Here is a 19649-nt window from a genome sequence, read left to right on the forward strand (position 1 = left end):
AAAAATGTGACAAATGCTCATCACAATTTCCCAGAACCAAAAGTGACAAGCTTCTTTTGTCCAACCAGAAAGCCCCAAACCCAAAGACTCCTTATTCACTATCATAAATGACAAAGATCAGCAGCCAACTCTTGAATTTAAGAGGCTGGAAACAGTAAATGTTTGATATTTTTGCTTGAAACGTTTGATCGATTATTTAAATAGTTGGCATTTAAAATCATTGCAGCTCTATTGTGCTGTACTGAGAAGTATTTCTATTATTTTGTCCACCCACTGCACCTTTTTCATACAGTCACCTACAGGAGTACAAAGTGTACTTAAAAGCTAATAGTCTGAGCCTTATGATAATATAATGAATCCCAAAATTGCAGTAATTGTTACATCAAGAGAAAAAAAGGCTTATTGGGATCATTGTAAGATTAACTGCAAATCCCTATTATGTTCACAGTGTGTGCTGTTAATGGGAAGTTATTTCATGGTGTATATAACAGCAGGGTTATTCAACGCTTCAGCAAAACTGGTTCATATTGAAAGGAGCACACAGAAGCTAATGATGCATCTTTAATTTATTCACTTAAATACATATTTACAAGTGGTGTAAAGTTAGCAACTGTGTTACCCAAAGGTCAATTTGCATTACAGCTCATGTGTGTGTGTGCCATCAGTGGGCCTGCAGCTCATCGAGCTGTTCGAGGAGCGCGTCCTTTTCCCATTCTAATATGGAGATCTGACGATTCTTGTTACACACCTCCTGTCAGAGGAGAAGAATACAGACATATCATCAATCAAGAGTTATGGAAAAAGCATCCTCTGTTACTAAAGGCAAATTAAAGGGGAAAAACACTCACTTTAAAATAATTATGTCACAATAGATGAGCATAAAACATGACCTTAAAGATGTGTTTGAAGCCTTTCAAGGCCTACGTACAATTTACCTCCTCCTTCCTCTACCTCACCTTCAGTTTCTCTTCTCCTTACCTGAGTCAGTACTGTGTTGTGCCACCGGAGGTCGCTGTCTGCCACCGCGTCAGGCAGAGAGGGGTTGCTGCAGCTGGTGACATTGGGTTCACTCATCATGGAACCCAGGGAGCCGTTCACCCGCTGAATGCGAGACCTGAGGAGGCAAGACTGAGCCTGCACACATACAGACAGGTGGGTGCTTAGAGACTCCATAAGTGACAGTACACTGAATTATGATTGGTTAAATCAGTGAGGCCCCATAGCCACCCCTGCCTCGTACCTCTGCTGCACCTTCCTGGCAGCTGAGCCCTGTCTTGATTTCGATGTTTTCCTGCCTCGCTCTGTTCTCCTCCAGCCGCTGGAGGTACCAGAGACGGGCCTTCTCCAGGACCTCCAGACCGGAGCACAGAGCGTCCTTCTCTTTCTCTAGTTCCCTGAGACGCTTAACCTGAGGGGGGAGAACACAGCTCGATCAGGTTTATGTGAATTTTAAATCGTAACCTAAACTGAACAATTGGAGCTTCCCAAAATGCTGACCATGTTATCACACCCTGGGTCAAGTTAAGCAGCCGACCTTTGCATGTCACCCCCCTTCAGTTTCACTGTCTACCTTTCCAATAAAGCAGAAAAGTTCCCACAAATACTTACAGGGACTGTTTGCCTTTTCTCCAGTATTATGGATGGCACTCAGCTTGTGGCTCAAAGTATCAAACAATACATTTGAAACTCAACAGCAATGTCTCTTTCCTGAAATCATGACCCGGTCACTCAATATAATCCACAGACCTTGTTGTGAACAGTTTCATGTAGGAACTACTTTCTGTCTACCGAACTACATCCACCAGTTGTATCATTGCGCAGAAGGAAGTGTGCATCTACTGCTAGCTCACCTAGCATCACTGGGCTAGCTAATGTTACAACTCAGCCAAGGAAGATGCTATTGACGTTAACGGCTTGTGCTGTCATGATCATGAGTGTCTTGTACATGAGCGGATGCACAACACAGTCTCACTCCCATCTTGACCAACACTTGGTCAGTGGCCCTTCTTGTCCAACTGTAACACTGTAGGTACCCCTCAAGCATCAGTTTATGATCCTTAGGGATGGTGTGACAATTTATGTTGGTTAAATGCATTGTGTCTTTTCAAAATAAACTTCTGTTTTGACAGGAAATGCACAGTTAAATGTGTATATTCTTTTTTTAAATAAACTTAGAAAGTAGGTACAAAACCCCTTCCAATTTTAGGTTTACTTTCTTTGGTGTGGGCAACAAAACACGTGTTCAGGTTTAGAAAAACATACTTCCCATGTGTCACTGTTTCTGGTTCTGATGCTCATCAACCTTGTAGGAAACTTATTCTGTCATGTGGCAGATGACATAAGACACTTATGAAAGTATTGCAGTCATCAGTGTCATGTCACTAGCATACTTTGCTACACATGCTAGAACACTATGTTGTTACTAAAATAACTCAGCTGACTTTTGGTTTCCCACAGTAAATGAACAGCGGTCTCCCGGGTGAAAGTCCCGAGCTTGTTTGACCCATCCACCTCCCCTCCTGCCTGCCCTATGCAGACTTTCACTCTTTATACTATGGCAGTTGCTCTAAGTGTTCCTCAGCCGTCAGTACATATCTGATGCCAAGGGCCACTGACGAAGTGTTGGTATTTGACGAGTTGGGTGTTCGACCAAGTTAAAAAGCATGCTTCCTTCTGTGGAGTGATACCATTGGAGGGTGTAGTTCAGTAGAAAGAAAATAGTTCCTACATGAAACTGCTCACAACAAGGTCTGTGGATTATCTTGAGTAACCAGGTCATGATTTCTGGAAAGAGACATTGCTGTTGAGTTTTTCAAATGTGTGTTTTTGGCACTTTGAGGACCACAAGCTGAGTGCCATCTATATTAGAGAGAAGGCAGACATCTCTATGGCCGATATCTCCAACACCTGTCAACTCACACCAAAACAATCTAGAGTGATAAACAGCACTACAGGTAAGAGGGAAAATATGTATTTTTGATTTTGGGGTGAACTGTCCCTTTAAAATCCATCCTAAATGTTAAGTTTGATGACAGAACCAGTTTGGTTAGTTGAGGGTGTGTATTTTGACGGCACCATGGGGCTGACTAACAAGCCTGACCACCAAAAACCGGGCCTGCAGCCTGATGTAAAGCAGCATGATGGGCACAGCGCTGCCTGTTGTCTTCCAGAGGCCCCAAGGCTTTGTTTCTATCAGCAGAGCCAATCTACAGAGCAGCAGGAGGCCTTTAGTCCCATTGTCCACTCGCTGTTGGATAACATGCACTTTAAATGGCCTCACACAGAGCTAACAAGCAGGGAATCATAATATATGATGGTGGGCGATCCACCTCTAGTTAGAGCAGGACGTCGCAGTCACTTTGTCAATTGAAATGTAATCAGTGGAGGAAATTAGAAACTCTTGACACTGTTGTATCACGAGTGAATATTTAATTTTAGCTGTGTTTGATTAATCAAATTTCAAAATACCCCCCCCAAAAAATCAGCTTTAGGTAGGGCCTTACAGCTGTATATCTACCATAATAATAACAATAACAATATGAAATGTCAGTTACTGTTTGACAGCTCCTCTCATTATAATAGATTTACAGTTACTGGGAAACTGGTTATATCGAGCCTTTAACAGGAAGTTGCGAGGTGCAGACTTGACTCGTGGGAATGTGTCACTGGGACGACTGCAGCCATGCTACCTCCAAAACACTCAGACACGTAGCAAGGGTGAAAAAAACTGCCTGGAAACAGAGTCAATTTAAGCATTTAAGTTAAATGTCCAGTATGAAAAGAAAGCATGTTTATATCGTGTTCACACAAATAATTTAGCTGTCTCAAAAATACACAGTAAGTGCTGCAGTTTGGTCAGACAAGATCACTTCAGTCGTCAATATAATTTTGTTTTTCAATTCACAATTAAAAATGTACACATATATTATGGCAGTATCAAATGAATGACATTGTAATGTTGTTTAATTTAGCAAACCTTGTTGATTTTCATAATATTTTTTTTCCCCATGTCTCTCCCTAATATATTTGTCATTGCTCTTTGTCCACTCTTTATCTTTCACAAAATGTAAGTTATTAAATTTTGACAAAAATTTTGTAGTCAGCAGAGGAAATAAAATTATTGTCCTGATGTTTGTTTTGTAACATAAACTGTTGTCCCTATAAACAAGTACACATACTGAGTGTTTTAAAGGCCGAATCCAGTCTTTTTAAAGCAAATATATTTAAATCTGATAACATTTAAGTAAAGTCAAAGTAAATATAAGTTGACAGCATGACTGGATTAATAAAGTATAAAAAAATCAAAATAATGAATCAAAATTTAAGAAAATTAAAGTGATAAATAATTTTTTTTTTTTTTCTGAAGGGGATTGGTGCTGGAACTTGAAATAATTATTTCAGTTTTTTCATTACTCATGGCATCATACTGCAATTATGCATTTCTGTTGACACTCCTTCCATATATTAAAATAATATGATACATTTTATATATAGAGCTTTCAAATGCTTAAAGATACAGAAGAGTGTTGGGGCCAGCTTCAAGGACAACAAATTAGAGAATCAAGATTTTTTTTTTATTTTAAATATTGCATCGTAAGAAATAAGTCAAAATTTTGAGAATATGCAAAAAAACAAACAAACAAACAAACAAACAAACAAACAAACAAACAAAGAAACAAAAAACCTCCTCTGACTTATCTCTTCTTATGCCTGGCACTAATACTGAAAGTTAAACTTAATTCATGACATTTCGACCTTATTCTCGATATTTTGACTTTATTGTTGGCATTTCTATAAGTCTAGATATTTTTTACCTATTCTGTTTTCAATATTTCAACTTAATTCTTGATACTTCAACTGGCATTTCAATTTCATTATCATAATGCAAAATAAATAATTTTCCCCTTCTTTTTTGCCCCCTGATGCCTGGTCCTGATTGTCTCCCATACGTAGACACGTGTACTTGCCAGTGCTCTTAGTGTGAACATTAACATAATGTACAGATATCGTGCAGCTGGTCAAGAATTTGAGAATTGCTTTAAATGCTGTCATTAAACAGACTCTATTTTAGAAATACATATCTAAATACACTCAGTGGCCACTTTATTAGGTACACCTGCACAGTCTAATGCAATCCAATCCATAATCTATTTTTATGATGTCTCTAATGTTCAGTTTTTTGACAGTTATAGAGGTTTATAATTCAGTTATATGTGTATAATTGAGATCATAGTTACTGGTGATGGTTGTGTACTGGACTGCACAATAACCACAAGTGTTTCTAATTTTTTGCCCCCTCATGTATGTAAATGAGAAGGACAAAAAATTACAAACACCTCTCAATATGATTTAGTCTAGTACCACAACATTATATGTATTGCATGTACTGTATGTACTGTGCAGCCTATATGTCTAAACTGAGCCAAAACATAAAGAAACCCTCAAACTGAAATATTACATTTTTGCAAAATAGTGCACCCTCCGCTATAAAATTCCCAAAAATAGACACGTAAATCATTTGTTCCACATTCCAGAAGAGAAGAAAAGGTCATGTGAATGTGCCTCAGCCAAATGTACCAATCTGGTGACACTTACACACACTCGAGAAGCGGTGAACGCTTTTAACTTTGAGTAATAAATCATATCCTTTCAACTGAAAATTTAAAGCCAGCTTTTAAACATACATAACAACAAGTCTGTGGAGTATAACTACAGTCATTTTGCCTGTTGTCCAGAAAATATTGTGCTTCAAACACGTGAGTATACGCACAGCAGCTGATAGGAAATCACACTTACATTCACACACAGCAAAGACACAGTGAGATGTAACTGATTAGACTCAGTTCCTTTTTCAAAACACACATGCACACACACACACACACACACCAACCCCCTCCTCACCCATAGGAAGAAGCGAAGTGCGTCCAGGCTGTAGAGGCTGGTCCTGAGCGGGATGATAACCACAGTGTAGGAGCCAGAGCCGGGGGGACGACAGGCCATGGAGAAGAGATCAGTCACTGACGGCTACTACTACGACTGCCCCATACAGCTGGCTGCATGACAAACAACAAACCACAGACCTCGCCACGGGCTGACTCAGAATAATGCCACAGAGAGAATGAGTGTGTGTGTGAGTGTGTGTGTGTGTGTGTGAGAGAGAGAGAGAGAGAGGGAAGGCAGGGTTGGAAAAAAAAAAGCAGTAGGATACACAGGCAGAGGCAGCATGGTGCCCCTGGGGCGAGGTAATGAAAAATTCCACATGTCACTGCCATGACTGGTTCATCGACATATAGTGACACAGAGTGAGAGAGATGGGGTGGAAAAAAGGTGAAACTGGCAGCACAGGATCAAATGCAAGAGAAAATACAACAGAGAGAGGCAGGAAGTGTGAAATGGGAGCTGTGGGTGTGAGATATGAGAGCAGGATACAGGTGTGATCAGACATTTCCCAGCTTGTGTGTCCAAAACTACTGCTGTTCACTCAAAATCTCAGCTTACCAAGACAGATAGGAGACAAAACAGAGGCTCTGAAGGTGCTCCTCAGCTCAGGGGATTGGCAGAATGTTAAGGAATCATGTCATCCTGCAGCTGAGGTGGAAACATGACATTCCTCTGCTGAATGAAAAGAGCGCGCGCGTGATTGCTCCCTGCCAAGTTTCAGGTGAGCACTCTGTCCCGACACGTTCCCAGGAATGTGACATAACCTGGGGACGAGACAAATGCATGCAAGTGGACATTTTAGCAACAGAGTATAGCAGTTAAGACAAACAAACAGAGCAGCCACGCACTGTTTTTGCTTGTGGGATAGAGGGGTGGGGCGCTCATGGATTTCAGCACCGCTGCATTGACATTAACGTCATTACTATCAGTGCTCAGCTGTTCGGCTGGTCAGTGCCAGCACAGAAAATCAGTGGCACATGTTTTTTTATTACTGCCTCAGGCCAAACTGGCCGTTAGACCAAGTGGATGGGTTCACATCCTCAGTTACTCTGTTGGAAAGATTTTAGTGCACTGATTTATGAGGGAAGAATATGAAGATTCAGCCTATTTTTTTTCTTGGGCAAAATAACTGAAATAGAAATTAAAGGGTAAGATTGTTTTTTCAACCTGGATCTTATTTTCCCATGTTTTTGTGTCTAAGTGACTAATAGGAACAATAATATTTGGAATTGGTCCAATATTGAGCAAGAGGGCTGCAGCCAACAGAGGCGAAACCGAGTGCAATGTACCCACTCGGGGCATTTGTGCACCATCAATCTACATCCACTAAAAGTGCTTGTTTTTGCCACTGACAGGCTCAGATTCTTATTATAAGTGTTTGACAACATTGTAGAAATGATTCCTACAGAGTTAGACCTTTTGTTAAAAGAATAAGATCCTTTTTGTTTAACCACAAACAGCCCCAAAATTGCCATCGCCAAGTCCACCAAACTCCATTTAAATAAATGGTCATTTTAGTGTACATAGAGCCAGCATATTTTCACATCTAACTGCGTGAGTTAAGGGTTTATTTCAATCATACCAGAGTTGGTGATTGTTGGAGCAGTGGAAAGACAAGCCAAGATGGTTTTATTTTGTTTCATTTGGTTTCTGTCAACATTGAATTGGAGTGTGTCTTATGACAATAAAATTGCTGTTTATTTAAATGGAGTCTGGTGGAATTTGCAATGACGATTTTGGAGCCACTTCTGGTTAAACAAAAAGGATCTTACTCCTTAACAAAAAGGTCTGTCTCTGTAGGGATCTTTTCCATAAGTTGTCAGAAACTTACAATAATCATCTGAGCCTGTCAGTGGCAAAAACAAGCACTTTTATTGGATGTACATTGACATTGTATGTTCCTCCAAATGGTAACATTACAATCTGTTTTGCAGCTGCCAGCTGCAGCCCTCTTCCTTAATACTGGACCAGTTTCAGAAATTGTTGTTCCTGTGAGTCATTTAGAAACACAAAAATATAAGAAAATAGGGTCCAGGTTGGAAAACACTGAAGGTACCCTTCAGCAGTGGCAAATATGATCACAGTTGGTCCATTAATGGAAAAGGTGCTCACATCCTTTACTTGAATTAAAGTGCAATAATAGGCGGCATGTTGGTGCAGTGGTTAGCATTGTCGCCCCACAAGAAGAGGGTTCCAGAGGGTTCAGAGCTTGGTGTGAGGGAGCCCTTCTGTGTGGAGTTTGCATGTTCTCCCTGTGTCATCGTAGGTTTTCTTGGGGTACTCCAGCTTCCTCCCACAGTCCAAAGACATGCAGGTTAATTGGTGACTCTAAATTGCGCGTAGGTGTGAATGTGAGTGTGAATGGTTGTCTGTCTCTATGTGTCAGCCCTGTGATAGTCTGGTGACCTGTCCAGGGTGTACCCTGCCTCTTGCCCAGTGTCAGCTGGGATAGGCTCCAGCCCTAGTCCCTAATTCAAAAACCTACCTCAGAATACATAATATACACAGTATATAAAAGAGTATTATCAGCAAGAAGTACATTAAGTATCAAAAGATTTCTTATTTTGTAGACAGTCCTGTCTTTTCAGTTTATACACTCACAACTTTATAGATTTGCCTGCAGCCTGATATCAGTCTTTCAGGAATGCATGTTTTTCTCTTTTGCAATTTTTGATTCAAGACTTCTCACTATGGTCCGATGCATTCTCCTGCGCCCTCTGTAATTCTTTAAGATGAGTCTGCAAATTACTGAGTTGCTGTGGGCAATAATTTTACCCCTCAATACAGCTTTACATGCATACCACAACAGAGGTGGTGATACCTCTCTGTTGTCATTCTCTTTGAAGTAAATTTCAGTTTCAAGTTTCAGTTCTTCTCTCATCAGGGGAAGGTGTTTGTATTATTGGTGTGTGTTGTCAGTTGTGTGGATGAATGATCAGATCTGATTTAATCTAAGGTTTCACAATGTATTGCTTTTACTCAAGAGGTGGTGATATGTTAAAAACAGTTAATTTGGAATTAAAGGTACAGCACGCAGATTTTAAAAGTCTAAATTAATTTACTAGTTTGAAAGATGAGGGTGTTTAACACGCAGAGAGGTTATAACAAGGAGACAATATCAAGTTGAATTAGGGGAAATGAAGGATCCGTAGTTTTTAGAATTGACTCATACTAGGGACTAAAGTTAAAACTATTAAAACCGACTCCTCTAAGAGGGCGTTCCTGCTGTAAACAGTGGCTAAATTAGAAGAGAACTCTTATAAGCCCTAACCTCACTGCTGAGAGCCTTTACATACAGCAGAGACAGTGTTCTGATTATTTAGAGGGCGAGGCCGAGTCTACTTCTCCTGACAACAGATATCTTAACACAGTGGTTTTCAAACTTTGTGTGCCCAAGGCGCACCAAATGGCGAGATAAAACCTAAAGGCACACCTGTATTTATATCTGTGCAGACTAGCAGCCTCTATAAGGTGTGTTATCACTCTTATCACGATATAAATGCTTGTTTTTATTCACTAATATAAACTAACAATTGACAACCAACTATCACTCATAGAATATTTTTTAAAAAATGACTAAAGAATTATTTTTAAACTTTTTTTAAATTACATCAAAGCACCAATAACATATTAATTGAACTGGGAAATAATGTAAGATAATGTGAGTAGTCACAAATTTATAATTCCCATGCGTAAACAGTGACAAACAGGTTCTCCATGACAGTTTTTTAAATTAAATTAAATTAAATTAGAGAACCACTGTCTTAACGAACCTCCCTGTTTGACGCTGTCCACCTGGGGCATCCCATAGAGCCCACCCACTGATTTAACACACTTCTGTACAGGCAACCCCCCCCCAAAAAAAAACATATATGATGGTGATTTTATGAACGAGCCACTAAAACCTAGTGGACACTCACTGTGCCTCTGACTTTAAAGCTGCAGTCCTGTTTAATCACCAGCAGAGGGAGCTATCAGAGCACACCACCTCCTGGAGCTGAGGATCATATTCAGAGCTGACATTTTGTGGCTCTTATGATTTTCACATTGAATCATGAAGCTGTAGCTTTATCACAACACCAGATGGCGCAACACGATAACGCTGCAGCGCACTGAGACTTCTCCAAAAGTATGCCAACTATTTTCAACCTATGTTTTCTACTGCCTGCAGTCCACTGAAAAATAACTTCTCAGTCATCTCAAACAATATCTTTTACATAAAACACTTATACGGTACATGCGATGGGTTTACCATGTATAAAAAAAAAGAAATATTTCTGTAATATTTTCTCATTGGGTCACAAGCTTGAGGCCAATCACCCACAAGGCAGTGGGATCAAAACATGGGATTAAGCAGCTCTGTGTTCCAGCACCTCTGAGATGGAGCCTGCAGGAAACCCATGACCCTGTGTTACATCATGAGACTCATGATTCTCGAGGCTTAAAGCTCTACATGAGCTCATGATATCATGAACACCAACAAATGATGAGCTTTCTACCATTATTCCTTACTTATCGCTGATTGCAGCCACTTAAAATGCTTTTCTGGAGGTAAAGAGAGAACAAACAACAAAATGACTGGTGCACAGGAACTTACAGGGGCCACCTTAAAGTACAAACTAAGCAGCTTTTTTGTCGTTAACACAGATCATGAGTTTCCACTGTAGGGCCCCCGAGGGGGAAGTTCACATTGTTGTTCTAATTGTGTAAATATATTTATATATGCAGCATTTCACACATGTATTCACAGTGGTAGTTGTTATGGTGCACTCTCTTCAGTTTGATATACACACACTGCAGTAACCTATTTTATCCCTGTACAGACTCTTTTTAGTCACTACTACTACTTTGCGGCTGAGAGTGGGCCCCTTGTTGCTTCCTGTCTCACTCCTCATACACACACAGGATTTCACACACACATATTTGTTCTCTTGCTGTCACTACTGGTTTCATGCACAGTTTGAAAACCACTTAGAATGACACGTTTACACACACACAAGCAACTGGAGTATTATACACATACACGGCCACATACATAAGAAGTAGGTTAAGAGTGCAGGTCTCCATTCAGTGCTGTGAGACAGAATTAAAGAGGCTCACCCAGGAAGAACTGAGACATCATTTCAGGCTATAGAAGCCGGGCACTCCCTTTCGCCTCTCCAGCCCACGGCAGCACCGGCCGCTTGAGGCTCACTGTTCCAGATCATAACTCCAAGGAATCTAATCCAGATATGTAACCCCCCTTTACACACTCATTTCAATCAGGAGCGAAAGAACTGCATCTCTCTGGCCTCTCAAAGGGGCCTCATAACAGACTGACACTTGTCCTCTTGTCCGGAGAAATCTAAGCAATGGAGTGAGGAAAAACAAATCTTATTGCAGATGTAAGATCGTTGAAATGGTAAATCATTAGACGTTTTAAAAGTTACACCAAGCAAGATTCTTTAAAATGTAAAATACAGTGTCCAAAAATCTCAAAAAGAGATGGCAAAAGTTCAAACACACTGAACTGAGACCTCATAGATTTACTTTTCGATCCGATTTTGCATGTTCCTTTCTTGCACACACCCTGTGGACAGCAACTCCTGGGCAACTGTCATTGTGCTCACTGGTTATCTTGCGTCTGAATCTGTCCTGTCAGTCCTCCAGTTTCCCTTTTTTAATGATGTGTACAGCTGCTATTGAGAGTTATTTCCTCACACGAAGGTTCACAGCCTATGTTTTAGGTGGCCGGTGGTTGTAGTCTGTGGGCGGCAAGTTCAAGTGCAACTTTGTCAAATACCGGCACTTGGCCAGTGACTTGAGTGTCAGACACCAACGAAAAAAGCCGTCCTTTCCCATCTGCATGGTATGCCGTCAGGCGCCATCAGTGTTTAACAGTTCCTGACAGCGTTAGGGGGAAATGTGGCTGGACAGCAACGAAAGGTAAGAGGGCGAAAAGTCTGAGTAGGGTGGGTGGTAGGAGGGGTGGACCTAAAAACCACCCAAGAGGTCGGTGTTCGCTTCCGGTATGAATCTAGAGCCAAACCCTGTTATTTGATTCTTAACCCAACCACGTGCTTTTGTTTCCTAAACGCACCCACATGCGTGTGTTAGCTAAACCCAAACACATGTGTGTATTAGCTAAACGCAACCACATGCATGTATTAGCTAAACGCAACTACATGCGTGTGTTAGCTAAATGCAATGCGTGTGTAAGCTATACCCAACCATATGCGCGTGTTAGCTAAACGCAACCACATGCGTGTTTGTTAGCTTAACCCAACCGTATGCATGTGTTAGCTAAACCCAACCGTATGCGTGTGTTAGCTAGACGCAACCACATGCGTGTGTTAGCTAAACGCAACCACATGCATGTGATAGCTAAATGCAACCACATGCGTGTGTTAGCTAAACCTAACCACGTACTTTTGTTGCCTAAACCAAACCCCATGTGTTTTTAGCTAAATGCAACCACATGCATGTGTTAGCTAAACCCAACCACATGCGTTTGTTAGCTAAGTCCAGCCATATGCGCGTTAGCTAAACGCAACCACATGCATGTGATAGTTAACGTCAATTTGCATTGTTGTACGGATGTTTACTTTGAAAGAGACTGTATGCAAACTGTACATTTCCTGTTAAAACGGAGGTGTATTTTAAAAAGACACAACACATGTAACAGGCTGAAGTACAACATCCCAGAACGTCAACAACAGACACACCCAGGGTAAGTTGGATGTCATATGTCCACATGGACAGTCTACGACCAAGCGTCAATATGTGACGAGGTTGGGGTGAGAATGAGTTGCTTAGAAACCCCACATAAAATGTGATGTAGGCTTTCTGAAAAAAAAAAAAAAAATCTATTGTCATGTCTCTGAAGACTGATAACATCACTGTGACATCATTATGGAAAGTTAACCAAACTTGTAAAAATGCGAGAACGGATTTTTATCAATAAGACACGTTTATATCGTTTCCCTTATCTTCCTCCAATTCATTTTTCTACTATCCTCTAACTTTCTACCTTCGCTCCCCATGATGGTTTCATGCAGTCAGATGAAGCATGCTGCTGCATAACTTTGAAAGTGTACCTAAGTCCAGCTGGCCCTGTTAGCATTAACGCCATGGGCCCCAAACACAGGGACTCCAAATATCAGCCAACCCCCCAAAGAGAGAGTCTCATCATCTGGAGGTCTCTGATCAAGTCTTCTCGCTTATTAACGGAAATTTGGCAAAAGATATATTGCTGTCGTTGGGTGAAAACCTGGTATCTCCATGATCACACTGGTACTTAAGTTTTTAATGATGCCTAATGCACTTTAATCATCGACTTTCGTAAAGCATGTCATCCACAGTGGAATCTTTCCACCAGCAAAACCAGACTAAAGAGGCTTCCACCCAGAAATGTCAAACAGATCAGGCTGACTGCTAAGTCATGCATGTACAGTTGTTTTCTGACAGCCACAGGTGTTGAACAGATTCCATGAAATATCAGATATCAGAAAAGTTAAACTGCATATGCCAAGATTTCTGATCAGCATTCTGGTGTTTGACGACGACACATTATTGGTTGCAGGCGAACTCATACAAACTTCTCTCACCCCTTCATTCATCCTCTCATCCAGCCAGTAATGCATGCGCACACAAACATCCACACTCACAGATAAATAATCCGTGCCCTCTCCTCCTGGTTCTCTCACAAACACACATATTGTCACGCTCATGAACAGCCCTATACTACGAGGCCGTGGCCAGATGCAAACCAGATGTTCCCCAGATGTAGATAAGGGCGAAAACACATCAGCTGAAGCACACCACCTTTTCACCTCAGCTGCATGGAGCAGAAACAGATGCGGGACACGAACCTCCTGGAGATCCAGTGTGTTTTTCAGAGTTTAGATTATTAGTATCATTACTGTAGTAGCTCGCATTATGTTGCACTGAAAATAAGCTAATAGGGGAAGACAAGTTTCATTTTAAAGCAGCATTTGTGGGATGTTGTGTGAGTTTTGCTTAACTTTTACACCATGTTTTAATTTTTCAGACATTCCTTTGTCCTCTGCCTTTGACTTTCTCTCTAGTGTTGACATTGAACTAGTCTCAAAGTCACCTCAGCAGGACCAAAACAAGCCCTACTCAGACACATATGCAAGCTCGAAAACAAAGGATCGATTTACAGCCGCCTCGCCCCGCCTTTCACCCCTTTCCCCTCCCTCCTCTCCCCACGCCCACAAACATGCTCTGCAAAAACAATATTTCAAAGAGCACGGTGTTATCACCTCAAAGCACAGGCCGCTCTGTAGCAGAACAAGACGTGCTTTACATTTTACGGATAAATGCATGGGGGGGGGGGCACACACTCGCCGGCCACCACTGCTCAAAGAAAATAAATCTGAGACCCCAATCTGTATGTTACACTGGCACCCCTCCCCCCAAAACAAACACAGTGAGTCAGGGTCTCCGTGGACACATTTCATCTTAAACCCGTTCACCCTGACATCCAAGCTCCCCTGGTGAACCCCTGACAATATCCAGCTGCCAGCGAGCTGCCTGCCTCGCTCTCCCTGCACCCCAAATTTCTGCAGACCCTGACAGAGAAAGCACACACACATCACACACTAACGCACACACACACACACACACAAAATCAGAGTACAGCTAACTCCTCCCCCCTCCCCCACTACCCCACCTGTGGCCTCCACAGCTGGGCGAATACTCCCATGGAAACTCCTCCCACTTATGGAGTATATGTACCATGTGTGTGACTTCATTTTTGGGTTCACTGCTTTTTTTCTTCCTCTGTGAAGCACCCCCCACCCCCATCGCAAAGTACAAAGTTCCAAATTTAGTTCACAACCCACAGATTGCTTGCACTTGGAGATATAAAAAAGTTGCAGTGTGTCCCAGGCTCGACAATAAGTTACTCCCTGGTCAGTATTTTATGTCCCTGTAAATATCGATTTGTTTATGCAGGTCAAACAATAACTAGGTCAAACAGCCACTGCTTAAATGGCATTACAGTGACTGTATTTCAGTGTGTAGTTCTGCTACACCTTTAAATATAGTCATTTAAAGGACCACTTCACTCACACAATGATTGTTTGTATATCAGTTGCTCACCCTGTGCTATGTTGAATTTGTGAAGAAGATTTAGTTTTTGTCACATGCCTCAGTGGTGAACAACGAATCAAAAACTGAGAAAATTCTTGGTGAATTAAAGTAAATGGAGGCCAAGTTTAACAAAAGCAGAATTAAATTCTCACAACTCTCACACAACTTGTACGGTAAAATCCAAGTCTCATTTATCCAGTCATATGCTCAGTACTTCCCAAATACATGCATTTAAACTACAAGCTTCCTGTTAAACACAGTCTCATGCATGAATGAGTAGCATCTCCATAAAATGCACAAGCAGTGTTCAAATGTACTCACTCATCCAGAGGTGCTACATGTGCAGATGTGTTTTAAATAGTAATATTTGCCTAAGGCCCTAGTCACACAGAAAGTGTTTTGCAGGTTGTAAAATGCGAGGTGCACTGCACTACCTTTCTTTAAATTGAATGCCACTAGTAAAAAAAAAACACTTAGGGGTGTCTCTACTTGCTGTAGCTCTAGCTGAGGCTGAGAGGCTGTCAGCAAATAGTTTGTTGGGCACAGGGAAACAGAGATCTGTGTGGGTACATGAGACCCTAGAAAAGAGGGTGGGTCATGGGGAGTACCACCAGTTGGTCCAGGAGCTTCGCCTCCATGATGGCCGTTTCCAGGCATATTTTAGGATGACTTGGGGGCAGTTTGATAATCTGCTGTCTATCAACGGGCCGTATAGCTCTGGGTATCCAATGGGAAAAAAGATGACGAAAAAAGTTTTTTCAACTAGAGGAGTTCAGAGTGCTCCGGCAAAAATGCGAGTACAGAGACACAAGGCACATCGCAACGCAAAAACCGTGAACAAAAAGCTTATTCTCATTTAAAGGAATTCCAAAAAGGCACCTCCAGCTGCTTAAACACCTTTTGTGTGATCAGGGCCTAAGACAGAATTTTCTCCATTTTGGGATTCTTCGTTCACCAGAGGCATGCAAGAAAAACAAAGTCTTCTTCACAAATTCAAGGCAACACAGGGTGCTCATTTTGTGGGTCAAGTATTCTTTTAAAGGCCAACACCACTGAAATTAAGAATTTCAATATATAATTTCCATGGCCAAGGAAAGCTCAATCAAAATTTGTAGACATGAGCTACTCTCTTTCAAAGCCAGAAACTAGGGAAGTAATTCTGAAACTTGCGATGTCATAGCGTAACGTATGAATTTTGAAAATGGCTGTACTTCCCCTTTAAATGCTGTTGATCCACACTTGCTGATCAGTCAGTTTTCCATACACCTGCAGATAACATAGCGTCTGCTCTGTTTTAACCTACAGGCATCCTTTAATACAGCGTTGCACAGCCTGTTTTGAGTCAGATCACTATCTACTCTGTTTGCATGTATATGTGCATATGTGTGTCAGCGTGTATGTATGAGCTGCTTAGAGGTGATAAGTGATGTTCTCAGCATGTAGAAGTAAATCAGTGAATGTGAGGCCGTTCATCTCTTCAATCACCAGTTAGCCGACAGCTCTGAAGCTTGGCTGAATGATGAGCTGACACTGGTTCCTTTCTTTCTGTTTTACTTGCTTTAATTCTGTTGCTATCTTGCTATAATTCTCTGACATTTTGCGATTTTCCACACCATGTCTCTGCTTAAGGTGTCTCTTCTTTTCCTTGTGTGTTATTTGTTGTGGTGTGTCAGTAAATTATGTTTGACGTAAACAGTCTCCTGTCTGCGGTGAGCCTCTTCTCGGTATCTGCCTCGGCAGCTGAAAGGCAGAGGATGTGGAAACCCCCGCACTGCACCTGTGAACCAACAACTTCCTCTCCTCTGTTTTTCATCCTGTTCTCTCCATCTCAGCTTCCCCTTCACCACACAGACTTCCTGCTCACGACAGCCATATGGCACACACTGTACTTCCTCTTGGTATTTCACTAAAGGGCATCTTCAGCACCAGACTCTCAGTTTCAAGGTTCTGGTTTAGGCAGTGCCCTTTGACCTGCAGCTTTCTGAAACCTCTTCCTCATCCGGAGTGAAACCAAGCAGCCTATTCTGTCAAAGATGAAAACACTACCATGGTTTGTAGAAGTTGTACTGTGCCAACACATTAACCAAAGCCATATTTCACTCATAGTAGAACTTATATTGTCCCACGCTTTTGTCTCGTATTGACTGATCCAAAAGACGGAAAATGTATTTGAGATGAAGCCATGACAATACACTGTTCAGTCAATAACAGCCTTGAAGGTATGCTCCACAGTATGGGAAATAATCACTTTCTTGCTGATTGTTAGATGGGAAGAAGTCACTGTTATGTTTGTGCACCAATTCTGACGCTAAAGCCAGAAGCTGGATAGCTTAGCTTAACATAACCTGCATATAATCAAGTAGGTGTAGCTGCAAGCTGGAGCAGCTACAAGACACATCGACTAGCTACATGACTCACCCACCATACCTATACATCAGTCCATGATCAGCCCCCTTCACTCCTTGGTCTGGAAACAGAGGCCCGATGAAAATGTTAAGTTAGCGACTAGCTAGCTATGAAGTATCAGGGTAAAAAAGAAGTGGTTAAGTTTAGGGTAAGGGTAAGGATTAGCCTACATCTTGTTAATTATAAAGTGAATGACATCTTCATGTATAATGGATTATAAAGTGTATTATTACTACTTTTGCCTCATATTTGTTCACTGCAGTGTCGTGTTGCAGCACCATTCAGATAACCATCGCCATGGTGGGTTTGTCTCTATACATGTTTCCCCTCTTATTCCAAAGTCATCAAATACCACTGCTTTGTAAGTGATTTTGGTGTCAGACACCAATGTGAAAAGCTACCTTTCATGATGGTATGATATGCTGCCCAGGCGCCACCTGTCGTGGCAGGATGATACACAAATGGACGATGCCGGTTCAACAAACCCTGGACTTTCATGCATGAAGCTGGTGTTCGAATGAATATAGAGCCAAACCACGATGTTTTTTTCTAGCCCTATCCACCTACTTTTGCTGACGTGCCAGCATTTGTTGCCTTGTGTCTTTCTTTCCTAATCCTAGCCATGTGCTTTTGTCGATGTCCTGTCCTGAAACATCAACAGCAGATCCCAAAGGTTCCTAGTGTGTAATATGTAGGAGTGAAAGTCACTGACAAAGCGGTGATATGTGACGACTTCAGAAGGTTATGCAGTGATAAAACCACAATTGGTTGTTTTTTTTCTGGAATATACAAATTAAATATCAAGTGTTTATTGGCAACCTTTGGCAACCTTTGGAGAGAGCCAGGCTAGCTGTCCCTCTCCTCAGTCTTAATGCTAAGCTAATCTAACCAGATGCAAGTGTCAAGCTATTCCTTTTGACAGTACAATCTGATTAAGGTGTTTAATTCAGGGTATCTGGTTATAAAGTGACTTCATATTGATTACATCTACCTTTAATGATCCAGTGGGGAGGATTAAGTGGATTCTAGCAACGAGGTTGTAGAGCTGAAATTCTCCTGTGTAATAGTAACTAGATACCTGATGCTAAGATGACATCTTTTCATTCCAATAGAGTTTATTGCCTGGCACATACGCCAAAAATGTTACTTCCGCTATATGCGGCCCACTTAACATAAGCAGTAGTGTTTGTCCCGCTGGACCCGCCCACGAGTTCCTGCTTGGATCATAGACTTCAAATTGTGGTGACGTCACAGGTTTCTAATCGCTTTTCTCGGCTTGAGGGAAGTCTTACAAATGTAAAACCTCCATGACTGAAAACTCAGAATAGAAAGAGTCATAATTGACCTTGTTTGCAGTTTGAGCTGTCCTGTCAACAGTTTTACAGACGTCTCTTTTGCAATGGGATTTTTTTTTTGCTGGAATACGCGAATGGCCACTGGAACAATTTGCTGCAAAGCTGTGTTGCTTTCCTGGTGGCCTGGCCAAGCGTGAAGGAGAACTACTGTGGGCAATGCCAAACCACAAATGGCCCCTGTCTAAAGCCAGTGTTTGGTTCGTCCCCTCTGGGCTACTGACATACTGACATACTAACATAGTTATCAGTCAATCAATAAATCCATTCATAATTTGTCAAATGAATGACTTTAGTGAAATGCCATAATTGAATGCAATTATGACTACTACATGCCATATCTCTCAATAGATGCCCCTTAATCCTACACAGTGGAACTTTAATTAGTCTTTTTAGTTGATTTTTCAGAAACTTTTCTTTGCAGGATCACATGATAGCAATTATTCAACTTGCTGTTTGAGCAGCATCATTTGATAAGTCTTTGTTAAGCTATATTTGTGTCATTCTCTGTCTTATCTGCTAAATGTCCTCCAGAAACTGTGACGTTACGGATCATTTCCAGCTGACTAACACTCAAACTACACACAAATGTAAAACAATGCCTGCAGTTGCAGGACACATGCATGATCAGCCTCTTAATGGCTTCTCTGTTGTGTCCTTTGTTTGTTTTACGACCCAGGGAATCTGAATGACATTTATATTGATTTTTTTTTTTTTTACGCCTAGCACAAGACCCATCATGACAGTCCCCGGGCACATGGTCTTCTGACCCGAGTCACATTCTGTGTGACTGTTGTTTTACAAACAAGCTAACGTATTCAAAGAGCACTGACCGTGGAGGGAAGACAATGGGTT

General features: G+C 41.4%; 1 protein-coding gene across 2 annotated transcripts; it reads right to left on the reverse strand.

Moving 5' to 3' along the window:
• Positions 1-547: 547 nt before the first annotated feature.
• sapcd1 (suppressor APC domain containing 1) lies at positions 548-6638 on the reverse strand. Of its 2 annotated transcripts, XM_050036496.1 has the most exons (5): positions 6499-6638; positions 5902-6053; positions 1241-1408; positions 979-1134; positions 548-751 (listed from the first exon to the last, which is right to left on the reverse strand). In XM_050036496.1, the coding sequence occupies exons 2-5, from the start codon at positions 5998-6000 to the stop codon at positions 662-664; spliced, it is 513 nt and encodes a 170-aa protein (XP_049892453.1). In that variant the 5' UTR covers positions 6001-6053; positions 6499-6638; the 3' UTR covers positions 548-661. The 2 variants fall into 2 exon arrangements, with proteins under 2 accessions (XP_049892453.1, XP_049892452.1); XM_050036495.1 differs by lacking the exon at positions 6499-6638 and having other exon boundaries at positions 5902-6143.
• Between the last annotated feature and the right edge of the window lie 13011 nt (positions 6639-19649).

This window comes from Epinephelus moara, chromosome 23 (genome assembly GCF_006386435.1).
Source record: "Epinephelus moara isolate mb chromosome 23, YSFRI_EMoa_1.0, whole genome shotgun sequence".
Lineage (NCBI taxonomy): Eukaryota > Metazoa > Chordata > Actinopteri > Perciformes > Serranidae > Epinephelus > Epinephelus moara.

Excerpts from the sequence above, each read along its gene's own strand:
- sapcd1 (XM_050036496.1), bottom strand. The coding sequence starts at position 6,000 with ATGGCCTGTCGTCCCCCCGGCTCTGGCTCCTACACTGTGGTTATCATC. Across the intron at positions 1,135-1,240 it reads GCCAGGAAGGTGCAGCAGAG|GCTCAGTCTTGCCTCCTCAG; the intron begins GTACGAGGCAGG and ends GTATGTGTGCAG. Across the intron at positions 752-978 it reads ACAACACAGTACTGACTCAG|GAGGTGTGTAACAAGAATCG; the intron begins GTAAGGAGAAGA and ends CTCCTCTGACAG.